Source organism: Melanerpes formicivorus, unplaced genomic scaffold (genome assembly GCF_026170545.1).
Source record: "Melanerpes formicivorus ecotype bairdi unplaced genomic scaffold, bMelFor1.0.p_v2 SCAF_247, whole genome shotgun sequence".
Lineage (NCBI taxonomy): Eukaryota > Metazoa > Chordata > Aves > Piciformes > Picidae > Melanerpes > Melanerpes formicivorus.
The window spans coordinates 48,849-62,078 of NW_027142599.1; the positions used below are offsets into that span (position 1 = coordinate 48,849).

Consider the following 13,230-nt stretch of genomic DNA (forward strand, 5'->3'; position numbering starts at 1 on the left):
GATGCTGCTGTGAAGCTTGGCATGGCTTAACAGGGCTGGCTTGTACCTGCATCAGCAACAGCCTATTTGCTTCAATTTGAACCTGCACATTCTTTCTCTAAAACTTTTAAAATCAGATTATTTTGATTTTAATGAAGTGGGTTTTTTTTTCTATTTGCTTCAAGTAGCTGAATTAAATAATGGAAGCTGTGAAGCATCTAGGGAAGTGTTTAGGAAGAATAAGCACATGCAACCTCTACTCCCCAGCCTCTATGCACACGTGTGCATGTGCTCACATACACACATTCATCATTTATGACTCTGTTTCCACCTGCACCGACATGGCTGGGAATTTACAACAGCACTGAAAAAGTTACAAGCAGTACCTCAGAAATTCCAGGTTTTACTGAGCAGTGTTATTATGGTGAATTTGTCAGGCAGCCAAGTGCTGTGTCAGACCTGTAATTGATTTAAAGCAACATCTGCAAGAATATTGGAGGAGGAAACCAGCGTCCACTTTTGAATCCACTAAGGGTAGTGGGAGGTTGGCAAACAGAAAACACAGAAATAAACAACATGCTTAAAGGTTGTATGTTTTATATATGCTTGTGTGCTAGAAAGGAGGGGGGAAGTGCATTAGTTTTCATACTGGAGAATAACAACAGCCTTTCCTGGCATGTTGTAGCTTAGCCATATAAACCACCTGGCCCTAAAAAAGCAGACCTCTTTCTTTCTTTCTTTTCTTCTTCCTTTTTTTTTCCCCTTTCCTGATGAAAGTATGAAGGTTAAACAGGAAACCCACATAAGCTCAAAACTCCTTTGTGAAAGACCACATTTAAAAAGACAACAACAACAACAAAACCCCCAAATAAACAAAAAAATCCCAACCAACCAAGACCAACCAAAACCAAACCCAAACACAGATTTATGTAATAGTTACTTTTTAATTACTGTGAACCATGTGAGCAAATTCCTACTTTTCTATTGGGAAATGTTTTGTGAGGAGAAAAGAGGTCCAACACTATCAAAGAGCTGGAAAGGTTTGAGTGAAGAAAAGAGGTAGGAATGCCTTTCTCAGGTCCACCTTGTCATCATTTGCATGCACCCTATCTTGCTTTTCAGTTTGCTTATCAAATATTTCCTTGAAGGACAGTAAAACATCAGAGAAAGCAGAGAAGGTAGCTGGTGATATTTATTAGAATAAAACCTTTATTAGAATAAACCAAACCAGGTTGGAAGAGACCTTCAAGATCATCGTGTCCAACCCATCAACCAATCCAACCCACCCAAACAGCTAACCCATGGCACCAAGTACCCCATCGAGTCTCCTCCTGAACACCTCCAATGATGGCGACTCCACCATCATTGGGAATGCTGAACATGATTTCCATCATGCAACATTCAACACAGCACAGTCTACATTGCTGGGTTGTTTTAAAAGTTTCCTTGGTTGGTCAAACATTATAGGCTTTAAGAAGTTTCCTCAGCTCCCTTATTTGAGAGATGACTATGTAATGCAGCCTTTGATTTTTCACTTCAGTTGGACTGGAGTGATGATTTGAGGTGCTGTTTGGAATCTGCTGGAGCTGGGCATCTTAGCCTGGAGAAGAGGAGACTCAGGGGTGACTTTATTACTTTCTACAACTACCTGAAGGGGGGTTGTAGACAGGCAGAGGTTGGTCTCTTCTCCCAGGCAACCAGTACCAGAACATGAGGACACAGTCTCAGGCTGCACCAGGGGAGGTTCAGGCTGGAGGTCAGGAGGAAGTTTTACACAGAGAGTGTGATTGCCCATTGGAATGGGCTGCCTGGGGAGGTGGTGGAGTCACCGTTGCTGGAGCTGTTCAGGAGGAGACTTGACAGGGTGCTTGGTTACATTGGTTTAGTTGGTTGGGTGGTGTTGGATGATAGGTTGGACGCGATGATCTTGAAGGTCTCTTCCAACCTGGTCTGGTCTGGTCTATTCTATTCTATTCTATTCTATTCTATTCTATTCTATTCTATTCTATTCTATTCTATTCTATTCTATTCTATTCTTTTCTGTTCTGTTCTGTTCTGTTCTATCTCTGCCTTAGGAGTCATCCCAAGAGCAGGGCTGTGGCAGCAGTTACCCTGCCTGCAGTACACACAGTGGTAATTCTGCAGAGCCCACTCAGTGCTTGCTCAGAAGCAAACCACTTCGGGTTATGTAGAAAGTGCAGCTTTGTGTAATTCTCAAAGTGCAGCAACAGCAGAATATTTCAAATCACACAGAAAAATGTTAAGCCTGACTCTTTTTGAGTGTAGAAACTTGTTGAGTCAGAACTGCTAAGAGAAATCAGGAAGAGAAATATACTCTGGCAGCAATGACAATAAATCTGCAGGGGCCTGTCAAATGATCAAATGGATTTTGGGAAGCGGGTTGTGTGGTGGGGAGAGAACAAGCCCATCTCTGCCCACACCAGCCTCTGAACCTGGTCTGTGTTGCCCTGATAACCCAAAGGGCTCTGCAGACTTTATCCTAGTTCTGCATGGAAAAAAAATGAGAATTTAAAAATGGAAATGAAAATGTATTTGAAACAACAAGCAACTTCAAGGTGAAAAGTCAAAGCATTTCTGTTTTCTCAGAATTCTTTGTATATTCTGATTTAAGCAATTTAGTAGAATGAGTTCAGTGGCTCAGCACCACGGAGCTTCCTTCTGGTTTTGTCTTTTTTGTTTATTTGTTTTTGTTTAAACCTATTTTGGGGGAAAATGCTGTTTCAGATGAAGCTGCTGTAATGTGCTGGTAGGTGAAAGGACAGAGAACAATAAACAAGCAGGCTTTTTAAAACGAGGCACTTAAGACCCTCCATTTACATTTAAAGCATGAATTTATTCATTAAGTTAATCCACCTTTCTGATTAGTCATATTTTCCATCGTCACCACCATTTTACTATTTCACCTACTGTGTGGTCACAGTTATGTGAAACTTAATTCATTCTTGGTCTTTTACACATAGGTTTTGTCCCCTTGCCAAAAGCAGATTAACTTTTTCCTCCTTCCAGCAAATACCTACAAGGTTGCTGCGAGCGCTCCTGACACTTTCCATTCTTCAGTTTACATGGAAAGCTGTGTAAGCTAATTACGATGGGGCCATGTTTCCCCTTTCCCAAGGGAAGGTTAATGGAAAGAGAAGTTTACACTACTAAAGAATAAGATCAGAGTGTGGCAGAAGCCGGGCTCTGGGCAGTTGGCTGCTGTGGCACTGATGCTTTCTTAATGCTGCTGGCATATATGCCCAGAGCAGGTAGGAGTACAAGTACACTTTCATTTAAGCCAAGAGAATAGCTAGTTTCAGCTTCATGAGCCTGTGTCTTCTGCTACTTAACTCAAATAGCAGCTTCTTCATTGCTGTGCTAGTAAGCCACAGCTTCACACCACTGAACAAATGCCTCATTTGGAGATAGGTTACAGCTACTACATGGTACCAGTGGATCATACATTTTTGTGTGTGAGCTCCCAGGATTTTGACTGTGTTAGCCAATAGTCTGCAAAAATCTTTCTGCATGTGGTAAGGCAGATCATGAGCAGAGGGAGGGAACCCCTGACACCAAATGGAGAAACAAGCCTTTCTGTTTATTTCTAGAGTCTAGAAGAACAATGAAAGCTGTTTCAAAAACTCATCTAACATTTCTGGGGCAAATGTGCTTATGTCTTCAGAGGCAGTTCTCCCTGCCTCTTTGAGGGCTCTTCGTCAGTAACACTTCTGCCATACGCAGACTGAGAATCAGAGAAGTGTCTCACCATGTACCTCCAGCTCCAATGTACACTGCATTCTGCAGAAAATGGCACAGCTGCTCCCTTCAAAGACTGATAAAGTAGCAGCTTGAACATCTTGATGAGCTCATTGGAGAACTGGGTTTCTGTGAAAGCAGTATGGTTCAACAAGGCCAAGCACGAGATCTTGCACATGTATCAGGGCAATCCTCAATATCAATACTGGCTGGGGGATGAAGGGATTGAGAGTAGCCCTGTGGACTTGAGGGTACTGGTGGATGAAAAGCTGCACATGAGCCAACAAAGTGCATTCACAGGCATCAAAAGTCTGGGCTGCATCAAAGAACCATGGCTAGCAGGTTGAGGAAGGTGATTCTGCTGCCCTACTGTGCTCTGGCAAGACCTTACCTGGAGTAGTGTCCAGTTCTGGAGTCCTCAGCACAGGAAAGATACAGACTTCTTGTAGTGGGTCCAGAGGGATGGCCAAATATCAGAGGGATGGCACACCTCTCCTATGAGGAAAGTATGAGATAGTTGGCATTGTTTAGCTTAGTGATAGCTCCAAGAAGACATTATTGCAGCCTTTCAATACTTAAAAGGGGACTTAAAAGAAAGACACAGACTTTTTAGTGGGACCTGTTGTGACAGGACAAAGCGTAACGGTTTTACACTAAAAGATGGCAGATTTAGACTAGACAAGGAAGACGTTATTCACAAGGAAAGTGGTGAAACAGTGGAACCCATTACCCAGAATGTTGGTAGATGCCCTATCTCTGGAAACATTTCAGCCAGAGTGGATAGGCCTCTGAGCCACTTGATCTAGTTAAAGGTGTCTGTCCTCATTGTAGATGAGGTTGGACTGTATCACAGTATCAACCCTGGCGATCAATGGGGTGACAGATGTCGCAGCCAGATCGCCCTCACATCCATGTTGTTTAAAGGTCCCTTCCAACTGGAAACATTCTATGGTTCTATGAACTGTGTTACAAGAGAGTAAAAGTTGCAACATGCTACTTTGGAACAGTATGGTTATTCAAAACCACTTTATGATATAACTGGAACTCCTGCATTTCTCCCTTGCATTCACATTACAGTATCTCTGTAGCTCTGATTTATGGCAGCTCTGACTACTTCCTTTCCATGTGGCACAGCAGCACATTTAGCAGCAGCACAGAATCACATACTGCTGTCAAGTGCTGGCAAGAACATCTAAGAAAATCAGCATGAAACCCCACCATTTGTAGATGAAGAGAGCAGAGCCCTAATCTGTGTTTTAGCAAAGCAAAATGGAAGACAGCAGCGTAAACAAAACTTTAGGACACTAACATCAGTTCCTTCATTACCATATTGATTTTCAGTAGGTTGCTGAAATAAATAGGCTGGACAGCAGGATCAGTGCCAAAAACTGGCTTTTTAACTGGACAGATACTGATGTAGGCTTGCATCATTTTGCCTCAAAAGATGAAGCCTCACCATTCAAGAAGATGTTATTTCAAATGGCTGTGTAATAAATACCTGAACTTTGATTATCCAGCAATGGACCCAAATCATAAGTCTCAGCTTCCCCATGCATATCCATAAAGGAATTGCTGGCTGTTACGTGGGGTGTGCATTACTAAAGCAAGTGAGAGGGTCTTTAGACCATGCTGCACACAAGCCTTTCAGTCATAGCCTACAAAATCTCAAAGCCTGTCTTATATTCAAGGGATCTTATTACCTTGGTCAACTAAATAAAACCTTGTTTCCAATACCGTGATATTTGACATTTGCAGGGTTTAAAATTAGTCAGAATTCATTTCAGGACGTAGCATATAGAGGTATTCAGATTGGAAACTCATGTATTCCATTCCTTGGTGAACAGCCCATGGTCAGTAGTCGAGCTGAACAGGTGTAAGAAAGTCACTTGAAAGGCACTGTATGGATGATTAAGGAAAAGTGGTCAGCTGAAGTGCTATCAGTAGTCCATAATCTTGAGTAATTTATGCTTCTGTTCTCTGTTGCGAGGGAAGTAAAATCCTGGATTCAAGTCACAGAGCCTAAATTTTCTGTTTACAAGCAGTGAACTTAAATTACTACCAACTTCACTCTCAGGTCCTACTGTGCCATGGCATTCTTGAGTCACATTGATCACAGGCATGCTGATACAGTGCACCCCATGGACCACAAGACTCTGGGAAACTATGCTCTGCACCAGCAGTATTTAGTCTTGAACACAAACACAGAATAACAAACGCATCTTGTTTCTTGTGTACCAGAAAAGGAGATTTTGTATGCAGTAAGACATAACTCTCCCACTGACATGCTCTTTGGTGCATTTCAGTGCAGAGAGGATAAGAGGAACTAAATACATAAAAAGGTTGAGAAAAGTATGGGAAAGCATGTATTTTCTTATAAATATTTTCTCTCTCTCCTCAGTTATGCACTTACTTCATACACATACCAAGAGCTTACTAAACCTGTGGCTAGACTGTCTCCACACACTTCCCCCCTCCTCCAACACACAACTACTACTGACTTCTTGCTGTGGACTACACTGTGCTCTGTGTACTGAATGCATTTGTTCTAGCCTGTAACTACATGGACAGGGCGAGCAAAGAAACTGGAAGCAGAGTAGTGTGGGTTATCAAAGAGGGTCCCCAAAGGACATGGGAGCAGTATTGAGCTATGAGAAAAGCCATAAGAGAGGGGAGAGGCCACCTGTGCCTTTTGGTTAAGTGATAGGATGTACACATTATTTTAGTGGAATCCTGACCCCTCATACTTAGGCACAACAACCATGTGAAGTACTTTTGTGCTACATGTAAGTGACCAAAGACATATTGAGAGGGCTGGAGCACCTCACCTATGAGGACAGGCTGAGAGAGTTGGGATTGTTCAGTTTGGAGAAGGCTCTGAGGAGACCTTCTTGTGGCCTTCCAGTATCTGAAGGAGGCCTATAAGAAAGCTGGTGAGGGGCTTTTTAGGGTGTCAGGTAGTGATAGGACTAGGGGGAATGGATCCAAGCTAGGGAAGGGTGGATTTGGATTAGACATTAGGAAGAAGTTCTTCACCATAAGGGTGGTGAGACACTGGAACAGGTTGCCCAGGGAGGTGGTGGACAGAATACAGAATTAACCAGGTTGGAAAAGGCATTTCAGATCGTCGAGCCCAACCTATCACCCAACACCCTCTAATCAACTAAACCATGGCACTAACTGCCTCATCCATCCCTGGAGGTTTTTAAGGACAGACTCTGGGCAACCTATCTAGCGTGAGGTGTCCCTGCCTATGGCAGGGGGCTGGGAACTAGATGATCCTTGAGGTTCTTTCCAACCCTGACAATTTTGTGGTTCTGTGACTGTGGCTTTTATTCCCTGCTGTAACACTTCCTTAAAGTGTGATAAAGGAAGGCATCTGGAAAGCTCTCCATCCAAGTAAAACCTTGTGTTCAAGATTTGCACCTTGTTATACACTGGCTTCCTCCCCTCACTTTTTCTTAATAATTTCACACTGCTGCTAAACCAGAATCCATCTAGTCAGGCGTTCTCTATGACAAAGCAGTACATAAAGTGAGAAAATAAGGAAGACTTAACTGAGAAAATGTAATTCCCTGAGATGTGTCACATCTGCAATGAGAAGTCTTGCAAGCAGAAAGAAAAAATTCTGCTTGCATTTACACTAGAAAAGAAACACAATCCCCAATTATGCTCCTGCCTTGGCAGGATAAATCTCTGTGAGTTTAATGCATCTTGAATCTTAAGTCTTAGTTTTAAGCTTCTTTGAAGCAGTTGAAGGAGTAAGACCTAAGTGTTCAAGAGTCCCCTAGACTGAAAGAAGAAAAATTTGGTTATACTAATGAGTCCTCAGTTAGAAAAGCAGCAATATTCTACTGCAGAAAATTTGGGCTTAACTCTTTGCCACTGTGGCACTGTCAAGATCCATTTCCAGTGAAGTACAGAATAGTGCTGTGCTGTGGCTCCGTTGGTAGTGCATAAGACTCTTAATGGGAAGGTTGTGAGTTCAAACCTGCAGTGGGCAGTAGTGTCCTCCCTACTCTAGTCATGTGGTCCGTGGTGACAGGTTGGACTCGATGATCTTTGAGGTCTCTTCCAACCTTACTGATACTGAATAGAATTCTATTTGTTCACAAACTTCTGTAGGGCTACTAAGGTAACTAACAGTTTTCAATTAGGAAACTACACAGGTATCCCCCAGTGTCATCTCAGGCACGCATTTAGGTTATTCGGTTAGGAAATCCTCCTTGAGATTCTGGTAACCAACTAACTCATTTTTTTCTTTCAAAAATATTAAAATCATTATTTAGAGCTCGCAGAAACTGTACCTCAGCAACGGTTTGCATTGAGTTCATCAGGCAAAACATTTTGTTGTGTGAAGCCTTAAGAGAGTGCTGCCTTTGAATTACCTTTTACAATTTTCAACTGAGTCCAGGACAAGATTCCAGCTGATGCTGGTCATAAAACTGCAAAATCTCTCTTCTGGCATTCAGCAACACTTGTGTCTCATTCTAAGCCTCTAAGATGCAGGGCAAGCTTTACCCAGTCTTAGCTGCAATTTATTTCCCCATCACATCGACTTATGATTTAGCTTTCAGCTGTGTAAATATCAAGCTACCAGCTCCCTGACGTCTGGATCTTCAGAGGGAAAAGAAGTGGGGGGTGGGAAGAAAGGCAAGTAACTTCCAAGCCTGTAAACCAGATGTTTGGTTACTTTTGTGGTCTTAAAAAGAACTATTAAGATATTGCAAGTATCTTGCAGTTACAGATTGCCACTGTATTTAAGTACAATCAACTTACTACATCAAAACTCGGACTCAGGAGCACTCATTTCCATTTCTGGATATTTAAAGCATCACATTTTTAAGTCTTTTGTATTTTTAGGATACTAAATGAAACTTGACGGGGAGCACTTAAAATTCAGTCACTGACCCTGAACATTTACTTGAGTATTGAGATCCCTGTCCTTGGAAGATTAGGAACGTTATACTCTTCAACAGTGAATCAAAAAAAGAGCACTTAAAGAGAGGAGGTGAAAAAGCCTTGAGCACAGGCCCTATGAGGAGAAGCTGAGGAAGCTGGGATTGTTTAGCCTGGAGAAGAGGAGGCTCAGGGGTGACCTCATTGCCCTCTACAACTACCTGAAAGGTGGCTGTAGCCAGGAGGGGGCTACAGGCTGATTCTCCCAGGCAATCAGAAGGAGAACAAGAGAACACAGTGTCAAGCTGCACCAGGGGAAGTTTAGGCTTGAGGTGAAGAGAAAGTCCTTCACTGAGAGAGTCATTAGTCATTGGAATGTGCTGCCCAGGGAGATGGTGGAGTCACAATCCCTGGAGGTGTTCAAGAGGAGATTGGACGTGGCACTTGGTGCCATGGTCTAGTCATGAGGTCTGTGGTGACAGGCTGGACTTGATGATCCTCGAGGTCTCTTCCAACCTTAGCAATACTGTGATACTGTGAATAAAATTACATTGCTACCATTCCCAAACTTCCCTTACTACAGAAAACAAACTGGAAGTTTATTTTTCATGATGGACCTTTAAGGATAAATATTAGCTCTGAAATGAAAGATGTGGGTTGTTTTCTTTTAAACTTTGGGGGGTTTTGATCAAAAAACAATGTGCAGTTCCAAACACAAGTTACCAAAGCCCCCAACTCTTCTTCCTAAATACACCAAAGTCACTTGCGGGGGGAGGGAGAGAAAAAGGAGAGGCATTGACTAAACATAATTTAAGACTTCTTGTCTCGTTGACTTACAGCTTTGTGTTTAACCCTGGAAAAATTAATCTCTTTCAAAATGCAGTTAATTATAATCAAATACCCATATCAGCGTCTGCCACCACACGAGCACATCTGGCAGCAATAGAGACAAATTAACAATGAGAGTCAGAAAATCTGGCAATATGATCAACTGAAGCACGCTAAATCCATTCTCTACACTTAGACCACCAGTGACTAAGAATGGATTAACTTCCTGTGTCTAATGCTGGTGCCCAAATTAAAGGGAAATTGCATCGCAATGTGGGCACCAGGTTTCTGGCTTACAAACAACAAAAAGCCCTTAGCTCAGCTACACCAGGCAGCTAAACCATTGCTCTGGCTTTAGCCACGATGTCTGCGATGGCCTACTCTAACAGCTGCTTTTAATTTAGTTTAAAAGAAGCAATTTGGCAACCATGCAAGCTTGCACCTTCAAAGTAGGCAGATTTTAAAAGGTGATGTCCTGTAATATTAACCATTTTGGAGTCTTGCTGTTTTAATGCAGTGATGACCACAGGATTCACACCTTTTTAGAATAGGAGGCATCTGTATTCAGAAAAACAAACTAGAGTGTTTTCACTTAGTTTTAACTACCCTTGTTCTCTGACTTACTATAGTTAAAGGCACTGGGCTCATTACTGCAAATCTACTCCAGCAAGAATTACAAATTGCTCAACTTGACTGAGCAACTGAACAAAGCACAGATCTCATCTATAAACAGAAAAGGAGAGCTGAGTAAAGAGCAGAAGCATGAGTTAAAATGTAAAGAAAACATTATCTTGTACTTGGATTGCCTTCTCATGCTGGGTGTGGAACTGGCTGCAGAAGCAAAAAAAAAAGAAAAGAAAGAGGGAGAAAGGCTATGGGAAAGCAAAGACTTGGGCATGCACTGCATATTTGGCAAACACTTAACATTCAGCCACTTGGAAAAGAGTGGTGCTACCAGGCAGATATCCAGTACCTTTTTTTCTTCTTCTACTAAATAGCTTGACATAGATTTTGCACTTCCTGTGCATGTCCTCCACCAGAAGCACACACACAATTTGCACACTGATGTGTGAATGGAAACGTCTGACAGGAGGAATGCACAAAGGGGAAGATTTGCATACTTACTTTGGCACAAATTGCATCAATTCACTTTACCACTGGTCATGGCAGGACCACAGCCACTCTCAGAAGTTGAACTTCTTGAACACAGTAAATCTAAAGAGACAAGTTTTAGCCAAATGGAGGTGGGAACACGTAACAGAAGGCAACGCTATCTACAAAAACAATCCACATTGCTCGTGCCTCATACACTAATGTTGGTCTGAGACCACAAGGCAGCATAGTTTATTAAAAGTCATGTGCAAATCAGATGCATGATACCTGCAAACAGCACGGAGTTGCCATTCGTAAAAAGGTACAAGTAACAGTACAAAATTAGAAGGTTTATTACTCATTTCAATAAAATGAAGTCTGACATAGAAATACATAGGCTGTATTATTTACACCATTCATTTACAAAAGATATTATTTGCATAAAAGAAAGTATTTTCAGAAGGAATGTTTTCCCTGTATTAAAACATAAGGGTGTTCTGGCAATTGTGTTTTATTTGCATTTAAAACAAAACAAACCAAAACAAAAGGCCTTTATTTGTTCTGAGTTCATGGCATCATGTGCTTGCCTTCTTCCCTTCTTCTTCGCCTTAATCACTTGTTAAATAGAACTCCACGCTGAGGTAGTAGTATGCAAAGTGTTTCTTTGGTTCCAGCAATCAATGGCAGGTCCAAAAGGAGCTATGTATCCAAATCATAGGATTGGAAAGTAGAAGTCCTAAAGTTTTCAAAGGATTGTTTGTAAGTATAAACGCTATCTTCTCCTTTGGAAACTGTCCTTTCCTTTCCATCTTCATCTGCCTCCGCACTGAAGATCAGTGAGGCGTGAGGATTATTAGAGGAGGGTTTTGGTGGGTGATTTGCTGGCTGTCTACAGCTTGAAAGAGAGTCCAGCCGAGGCCTCCATAAAGGCTTTCCAAATGTTCCTGAAAGACAGCAAATGTACAGAAATACTTAGGCTAACTGTCTTGTCTCACTCGGGGCTGCACATTAAAATGCAAGCAAAAGTTCATAGAATCATTAAGGCTGAAAAAGAACTCTAAGATCATCAAGTCCAACTGTCAACCCAACCATGCTCACTAAAGCTTCTTCTGAAGTGCCACATCTACACCTTTTTTTCAAACACCTCCAGGGACAGCGACTCCACCATCTCCTCTGGGCACCCTGTTCCAGTGTCAACTGCTCTCTCAGTAAAGAAATTCTTTCTAGTATCCAATCTAAACTTCCCCTGGCATAACATGAGGCCACTTCCCCTTGTCCTATTGCTAGTTACTTAGGACAAACGACTGACCCTCACCTCACTCCAACCTCCTTTCAGACAGCTGTAGAGAGCTGTAAGGTCTCCCCTCAGCCTCCTCTTCTCCAGACTAAAAAATCCAGTTCCCTCAGCCTCTCCTCAAGACTTGTTCTGCAGGCCCTTGTGCTGCGGTGCCCAAAACAGAAGACAGTACTCAAGGTGCTGCCTCTGTACTCCCATTGGCCACACTATTCCTGATACAGGCCAGGATGCAGTTGGCCTTCTTGGCCACCTGGGCACACTGCAGGCTCATATTCAGCCAGCTGTCAACCAGCACCCCAAGGTCCTTTTCTGCTGGGCAGCTTTCTAGCCACTCTGCCCCATGCCTGCAGCGTTGCATGAGGTTGTTGTGACCCAAGTGCAGGACCCAGCACTTGGCCTTGCTAAACCTCACCCAACTGACCTCAGCCCATCAATCCAGCCTGTCCAGATCCCCTCTGCAGTTCACCAAAGTGTGATTTTACTTAACTGTTATTTTACCCCTAAAAGAAAACATCTGTGTGATCACAAGCACAAGGCAAGATTCTGCCGCCTGACATTAAAAAGGTTTCCAAATTAAATGCACAGCCACACACAACTTCTTTCATTTGTTTTTAGACTACTCCCATGCCCATTTTAATTTGAGGAGGGTGATGAGGGGGGGAAGGGGGCACACAGATCAAACTGCAAACATATCACAAGACACATTCTAATGCAAAAGTCACAACAGTCTCTTTGTTTTGTTCTTCAGTGAATGAATGACACACGAAATCTGCTGTGCAGCTCAGCAAAAATAACAAACACATGTCAGAGTCTAATGACTCTATTGTCTTAAAACAATGCATGTCGCAGGGCAGGGCTGATAGCCCCTAATTACTCTATTGTCTCAAACAAGGTGTGACATTACCTGGTCTGAATAGACAAGAGTGGTGGTTTTGATAGGCTTAATATCTCTCCAGGAGAGCTGCCGTGCTGTCAGAACGGCTTAACATCGATAAGAGAACATTGCTGTGGCAGAGGGAATTCCCTCTTTCATTATTTTAAAACCACTGCAACAGCGCCACTGAAAGGCCAATGTGCACACCGCATTCGTGCATACCTCTATGACTTGGAGAGGCTGCCCCACTGCCAAAGGGGCATAAAAGGACCACAGCTTCCGGTGTCTAGGCTTTGCATCTACCACAGAAGACACTGAAAGAATGTACACCCGCCATCAAGAACTTGGACTATGCCCATGAGACCTTGTGGGAACCAAGGGTGATGATATCTTTCTTTTCCTTTTACTTAATTCTCTCTGTGTTTTTTCCTTTCCTCTTTCTCCCCGTTTTCCCTGTTCCAGTACAATCTAATAAACCCAACTCATCAGCTGCTTGGCATCAGTTCAG

The 13,230-nt window shown here is 42.6% G+C and overlaps 1 protein-coding gene across 1 annotated transcript in view; it reads right to left on the minus strand.

Moving 5' to 3' along the window:
* Positions 1–10,886: 10,886 nt before the first annotated feature.
* LRIG3 (leucine rich repeats and immunoglobulin like domains 3) overlaps positions 10,887–13,230 on the minus strand; it is a 51,298-nt gene continuing 48,954 nt past the window's right edge. The window contains exon 19 of the mRNA XM_068169943.1: positions 10,887–11,495. Coding sequence (XP_068026044.1) covers positions 11,251–11,495 — 245 coding nt within the window. The 3' untranslated portion in view covers positions 10,887–11,250. The remainder of the gene's footprint in view (positions 11,496–13,230) is intronic.